Source organism: Salmo salar, chromosome 18, assembly GCF_965601325.2.
Source record: "Salmo salar chromosome 18, fSalSal1, whole genome shotgun sequence".
Classification (NCBI taxonomy): Eukaryota; Metazoa; Chordata; class Actinopteri; order Salmoniformes; family Salmonidae; genus Salmo; species Salmo salar.
The window spans coordinates 101,988,661-101,996,263 of record NC_138308.1 but is presented as its reverse complement, the minus strand read 5'-3'; the positions used below and the strand labels follow the sequence as shown (position 1 = coordinate 101,996,263).

Genomic DNA, 7,603 nt, shown 5'->3' with positions numbered 1-7,603 from the left:
ACCCGGTGATGTAGTGGGGGAAAAAAGCAGTCCGATATGCTCAGGGCTGATATCGTGCTGTGCAGACTGGAAGGTATTATCCGGGCTGAAGCGGCTGGAGTCTGAGCTAAAGGTAAAGACCGCTAGCAGTGGCTAACACTGACTAAAAAGCTAGTAGCGAATTAGCTGGCTCCTGATGGAGGTTCCAGTTATAAGGTATAGAAATAGCAGATCCGGACCACATTGGGTGAGGCGGGTTGCAGGAAGTTTATTCAATTAGAAAATGGAAAAAAAGAGATTGAAATATAATTAAATGTATACAACAAAAAATATAATAATAATAATAATTTTTACATTGGACAAAAAAACGTCTTACTGCTCCGCCATCTTGGTACTAACTAACCCTACAGGACCCCACAGAATCCTACATAACTCTATAGAACCCAACAGAACCCTCTAGAACCCCACATAATCCTACAGGACCCTGTAGAACCTCATAGAACACTACATAACTCTATAGAACCCCACAAAACGCTACAGGACCCTCTAGAAACCTACAGATGACACTACAGGACCCTCTAGAACCCTACATAACTTTACAGGATCCTACAAAACCCTACAGGACCCTCTAGAACCCTACAGAACCCTCTAGAACCCTACAGGACCCTCTAGAACCCTACAGGACCCTCTAGAACCCTACAGGACCCTCTAGAACCCTACAGGACCCTCTAGAACCCTACAGGACCCTCTAGAACCCTAACCTTCAGCTAGAACTCTGACCTAGAAGGTGTTGCAGCATCTTTGGATTCGTCTGTAAAGCTTCTTTTCCAGCTGATTGTAGGTGTGGACAACTCTCAATGCACATTTCTAGATGAAGTGGAGGTGTTTGTCTGGTGCAATGCCGTAGTTGTCCTTGTTGTCTTCAAACACCGTAGTGAGGCCCTCCAGGTAGAGAGAATGGAGACAGTCTATATCATCCTTAGTGGGAGAGGGGGTCTGGACCACTGGGATAGGTCTACCCACTGGGGGGGAGAGAGAGAGAGAGAGAGAGACAGAGAGAGAGACAGACAGACAGACAGACAGACAGAGAGACAGAGACAGACAGAGACAGACAGACAGAGAGACAGACAGAGAGAGAGAGACAGAGAGAGAGAGAGAGAGACAGAGAGAGAGAGAGAGAGAGAGAGAGACAGAGAGAGATGAGATGAGAGAGATCAGAGAGAGATGTGAGAGGTGAACGAGGGATGAGAGAGGTGAGAGAAAGAGAGAGAGAGAGAGATGAGTGTGTGTGTGTCTTACCAACAGTGTGTATGGGCTCTCTGTAGGGCAGTAGACCAAAGCTGTATTGGAACACGCCTCGTCCGGTGAACATTGGCAGTGCCACTCCCATGAGCCTTTGCAGGTGGTCCTGTAGCCAGCGGAGCGGCGACCCGGCAGGGTTGGTCATCTGGTCGAAGAGCTCATTCTCCCCAAAGGAGAACACAGGTACTAGCTGGGCCCTATAGGACAATATATATACAGGGCCCTGAAAAGTATTTTCCCACTTTCTAATTTTCTCTACTTTTACATATTTTTGATACTGAATGTTATCAGATCTTCAACCAAAACCTGATATTAGATCAGAGGAACCTGAGTTTACAGATAACACAACAGTTCCATACTAATTTAATGTATTATATAAACATAGTAACCATACTAATTTAATGTATTATATAAACATAGTAACCGTACTAATTTAATGTATTATATAAACATAGTAACCATACTAATTTAATGTATTATATAAACATAGTAACCATACTAATTTAATGTATTATATAAACATAGTAACCGTACTAATTTAATGTATTATATAAACATAGTAACCATACTAATTTAATGTATTATATAAACATAGTAACCGTACTAATTTAATGTATTATATAAACATAGTAACCATACTAATTTAATGTATTATATAAACATAGTAACCGTACTAATTTAATGTATTATATAAACATAGTAACCGTACTAATTTAATGTATTATATAAACATAGTAACCATACTAATTTAATGTATTATATAAACATAGTAACCGTACTAATTTAATGTATTATATAAACATAGTAACCGTACTAATTTAATGTATTATATAAACATAGTAACCATACTAATTTAATGTATTATATAAACATAGTAACCATACTAATTTAATGTATTATATAAACATAGTAACCGTACTAATTTAATGTATTATATAAACATAGTAACCGTACTAATTTAATGTATTATATAAACATAGTAACCGTACTAATTTAATGTATTATATAAACATAGTAACCATACTAATTTAATGTATTATATAAACATAGTAACCATACTAATTTAATGTATTATATAAACATAGTAACCGTGTGAAAAGTCATTGCCCTCTTTCACTCAATAACTGGTGTTGGACCTTCAGCAGTAATGACTCCTACCAAACACTTCCTGTAGTTGTGGATCAGTCTCTCACATCTCTGTTATAATAATATTTTGAAGATAAATACACAACGCAGAGGACTAATAACTAGAGTCCATATGGTCATTGGTTCAGTGGAGAATAGCTGAGGACAGGCTGGACATCTACCCGCTGGGTATTAACATTACACTGGGACCAGCTAGCTGAGGACAGGCTGGGCATCTACCTGCTGGGTATTAACATTACACTGGGACCAGCTAGCTGAGGACAGGCTGGGCATCTACCTGCTGGGTATTAACATTACACTGGGACCAGCTAGCCGAGGACAGGCTGGACATCTACCTGCTGGGTATTAACATTACACTGGGACCAGCTAGCTGAGGACAGGCTGGACATCTACCCGCTGGGTATTAACATTACACTGGGACCAGCTAGCTGAGGACAGGCTGGGCATCTACCCGCTGGGTATTAACATTACACTGGGACCAGCTAGCTGAGGACAGGCTGGGCATCTACCCGCTGGGTATTAACATTACACTGGGACCAGCTAGCCGAGGACAGGCTGGACATCTACCCGCTGGGTATTAACATTACACTGGGACCAGCTAGCTGAGGACAGGCTGGACATCTACCCGCTGGGTATTAACATTACACTGGGACCAGCTAGCTGAGGACAGGCTGGACATCTACCCGCTGGGTATTAACATTACACTGGGACCAGCTAGCTGAGGACAGGCTGGACATCTACCCGCTGGGTATTAACATTACACTGGGACCAGCTAGCTGAGGACAGGCTGGACATCTACCCGCTGGGTATTAACATTACACTGGGACCAGCTAGCTGAGGACAGGCTGGACATCTACCCGCTGGGTATTAACACTACACTGGGACCAGCTAGCTGAGGACAGGCTGGACATCTACCCGCTGGGCTATTAACACTTACACTGGGACCAGCTAGCTGAGGACAGGCTGGGTATTAACATTACACTGGGACCAGCTAGCGAGGACAGGCTGGGTATTAACATTACACTGGGACCAGCTAGCTGAGGACAGGCTGGACATCTACCCGCTGGGTATTAACATTACACTGGGACCAGCTAGCTGAGGACAGGCTGGACATCTACCCGCTGGGTATTAACATTACACTGGGACCAGCTAGCTGAGGACAGGCTGGACATCTACCCGCTGGGTATTAACATTACACTGGGACCAGCTAGCTGAGGACAGGCTGGACATCTACCCGCTGGGTATTAACATTACACTGGGACCAGCTAGCTGAGGACAGGCTGGACATCTACCCGCTGGGTATTAACATTACACTGGGACCAGCTAGCTGAGGACAGGCTGGACATCTACCCGCTGGGTATTAACACTACACTGGGACCAGCTAGCTGAGGACAGGCTGGACATCTACCCGCTGGGTATTAACATTACACTGGGACCAGCTAGCTGAGGACAGGCTGGACATCTACCCGCTGGGTATTAACATTACACTGGGACCAGCTAGCTGAGGACAGGCTGGACATCTACCCGCTGGGTATTAACATTACACTGGGACCAGCTAGCTGAGGACAGGCTGGACATCTACCCGCTGGGTATTAACATTACACTGGGACCAGCTAGCTGAGGACAGGCTGGACATCTACCCGCTGGGTATTAACATTACACTGGGACCAGCTAGCTGAGGACAGGCTGGACATCTACCCGCTGGGTATTAACATTACACTGGGACCAGCTAGCTGAGGACAGGCTGGACATCTACCCGCTGGGTATTAACATTACACTGGGACCAGCTAGCTGAGGACAGGCTGGACATCTACCCGCTGGGTATTAACATTACACTGGGACCAGCTAGCTGAGGACAGGCTGGACATCTACCCGCTGGGTATTAACATTACACTGGGACCAGCTAGCTGAGGACAGGCTGGACATCTACCCGCTGGGTATTAACATTACACTGGGACCAGCTAGCTGAGGACAGGCTGGACATCTACCCGCTGGGTATTAACATTACACTGGGACCAGCTAGCTGAGGACAGGCTGGACATCTACCCGCTGGGTATTAACATTACACTGGGACCAGCTAGCCGAGGACAGGCTGGACATCTACCCGCTGGGTATTAACATTACACTGGGACCAGCTAGCCGAGGACAGGCTGGACATCTACCCGCTGGGTATTAACATTACACTGGGACCAGCTAGCTGAGGACAGGCTGGACATCTACCCGCTGGGTATTAACATTACACTGGGACCAGCTAGCTGAGGACAGGCTGGACATCTACCCGCTGGGTATTAACATTACACTGGGACCAGCTAGCTGAGGACAGGCTGGACATCTACCCGCTGGGTATTAACATTACACTGGGACCAGCTAGCTGAGGACAGGCTGGACATCTACCTGCTGGGTATTATAACACTACACTGGGACCAGCTGGGTATTATAACACTACACTGGGACCAGCTGGGTATTATAACACTACACTGGGACCAGCTGGGCATTATAACACTACACTGGGACCAGCTGGGTATTATAACACTACACTGGGACCAGCTGGGTATTATAACACTACACTGGGACCAGCTGGGTATTATAACACTACACTGGGACCAGCTGGGTATTATAACACTACACTGGGACCAGCTGGGTATTATAACACTACACTGGGACCAGCTGGGTATTATAACACTACACTGGGACCAGCTGGGTATTATAACACTACACTGGGACCAGCTGGGTATTATAACACTACACTGGGACCAGCTGGGTATTATAACACTACACTGGGACCAGCTGGGTATTATAACACTACACTGGGACCAGCTGGGTATTATAACACTACACTGGGACCAGCTGGGTATTATAACACTACACTGGGACCAGCTGGGTATTATAACACTACACTGGGACCAGCTGGGTATTATAACACTACACTGGGACCAGCTGGGTATTATAACACTACACTGGGACCAGCTGGGTATTATAACACTACACTGGGACCAGCTGGGCATTATAACACTACACTGGGACCAGCTGGGTATTATAACACTACACTGGGACCAGCTGGGTATTATAACACTACACTGGGACCAGCTGGGTATTATAACACTACACTGGGACCAGCTGGGTATTATAACACTACACTGGGACCAGCTGGGTATTATAACACTACACTGGGACCAGCTGGGTATTATAACACTACACTGGGACCAGCTGGGTATTATAACACTACACTGGGACCAGCTGGGTATTAACACTACACTGGGACCAGCTGGGTATTATAACACTACACTGGGACCAGCTGGGCATTATAACACTACACTGGGACCAGCTGGGCATTATAACACTACACTGGGACCAGCTGGGTATTATAACACTACACTGGGACCAGCTGGGTATTATAACACTACACTGGGACCAGCTGGGTATTATAACACTACACTGGGACCAGCTGGGCATTATAACACTACACTGGGACCAGCTGGGCATTATAACACTACACTGGGACCAGCTGGGCATTATAACACTACACTGGGACCAGCTGGGCATTATAACACTACACTGGGACCAGCTGGGCATTATAACACTACACTGGGACCAGCTGGGTATTATAACACTACACTGGGACCAGCTGGGTATTATAACACTACACTGGGACCAGCTGGGTATTATAACAATACACTGGGACCAGCTGGGTATTATAACACTACACTGGGACCAGCTGGGTATTATAACACTACACTGGGACCAGCTGGGTATTATAACAATACACTGGGACCAGCTGGGTATTATAACACTACACTGGGACCAGCTGGGCATTATAACACTACACTGGGACCAGCTGGGCATTATAACACTACACTGGGACCAGCTGGGCATTATAACACTACACTGGGACCGGCTGGGTATTATAACACTACACTGGGACCAGCTGGGTATTAACACTACACTGGGACCAGCTGGGTATTATAACACTACACTGGGACCAGCTGGGTATTAACATTAAACACACCACAAGTAATATTGAATTACTAGATTCAATACTGTGTTTCAGACCTACCCGTATTCCAACCTACCCATGTTTCAGACATTTCCTACCTACCCGTGGTTCCTACCTACCCATGTTTCCTACCTACCCATGTTTCAGACGTTTCCTACCTACACATGTTTCAGACGTTTCCAACCTACCCGTGTTTCCTACCTACCCATGTTTCAGACGTTTCCTACCTACCCATGTTTCAGACGTTTCCTACCTACCCATGTTTCCTACCTACCCATGTTTCAGACATTTCCTACCTACCCGTGTTTCCAACCTACCCATGTTTCAGACATTTCCTACCTACCCATGTTTCCTACCTACCCATGTTTCAGACGTTTCCTACCTACCAGTGTTTCAGACGTTTCCTACCTACCCATGTTTCAGACGTTTCCTACCTACCCATGATTCCGACCTACCCATGTTTCAGACGTTTCCTACCTACCCGTGTTTCCTACCTACCCATGTTTCAGCCGTTTCCTACCTACCCATGTTTCCTACCTACCCATGTTTCAGACGTTTCCCACCTACCCGTGTTTTAGCGCCAGTTTGATGAATCCCTTGCGGTGTAGAATCTGCAGGGTGAGAGCTCCTGGCCGGGCGTCTAGAGCCTCTGGAGCGCCCCCTATAGCCAGCACCGCCACATTACCTCCTCTAGGAGCTGACAGCAGGTAGGACAGACTGGCTTTCTCACTGGATACCAGACCTGGCATGAACACACACACACACACACACACACACACACACCAGACACAATACGTGAGTTTCCATGTGTAAAGATGCATGGTGTTTTCTAAAGGTTTGTAAAGGCACATTTCAAATATGCTAATGAATTCAGAATGTTCTGAAGGTGATCCTGTAGAGAGAGAGAGACATGTATTCAGGATGTTCCCCTGTAGAGAGAGAGAGAGCATGTATTCAGGATGTTCCCCTGTAGAGAGAGAGAGGACATGTATTCAGGATGTTCCCCTGTAGAGAGAGAGACATGTATTCAGGATGTTCCCCTGTAGAGAGAGAGAGCATGTATTCAGGATGTTCCCCTGTAGAGAGAGAGACATGTATTCAGGATGTTCCCCTGTAGAGAGAGAGACATGTATTCAGGATGTTCCCCTGTAGAGAGAGAGACATGTATTCAGGATGTTCCCC

General features: G+C 46.0%; 1 protein-coding gene across 1 annotated transcript in view; it reads right to left on the bottom strand.

The window, feature by feature from the left end:
* Window positions 1-227: 227 nt before the first annotated feature.
* Window positions 228-7,603, bottom strand: part of LOC106578238 (2-acylglycerol O-acyltransferase 2-A) — a 34,014-nt gene continuing 26,638 nt past the window's right edge. Inside the window, exons 4-6 of the mRNA XM_045701711.2 lie at window positions 6,989-7,163; window positions 1,279-1,478; window positions 228-1,001 (exon numbers count right to left, since the gene is read on the bottom strand). Of these exons, the coding sequence (XP_045557667.1) occupies window positions 847-1,001; window positions 1,279-1,478; window positions 6,989-7,163 (530 nt within the window). The 3' untranslated portion in view covers window positions 228-846. The remainder of the gene's footprint in view (window positions 1,002-1,278; window positions 1,479-6,988; window positions 7,164-7,603) is intronic.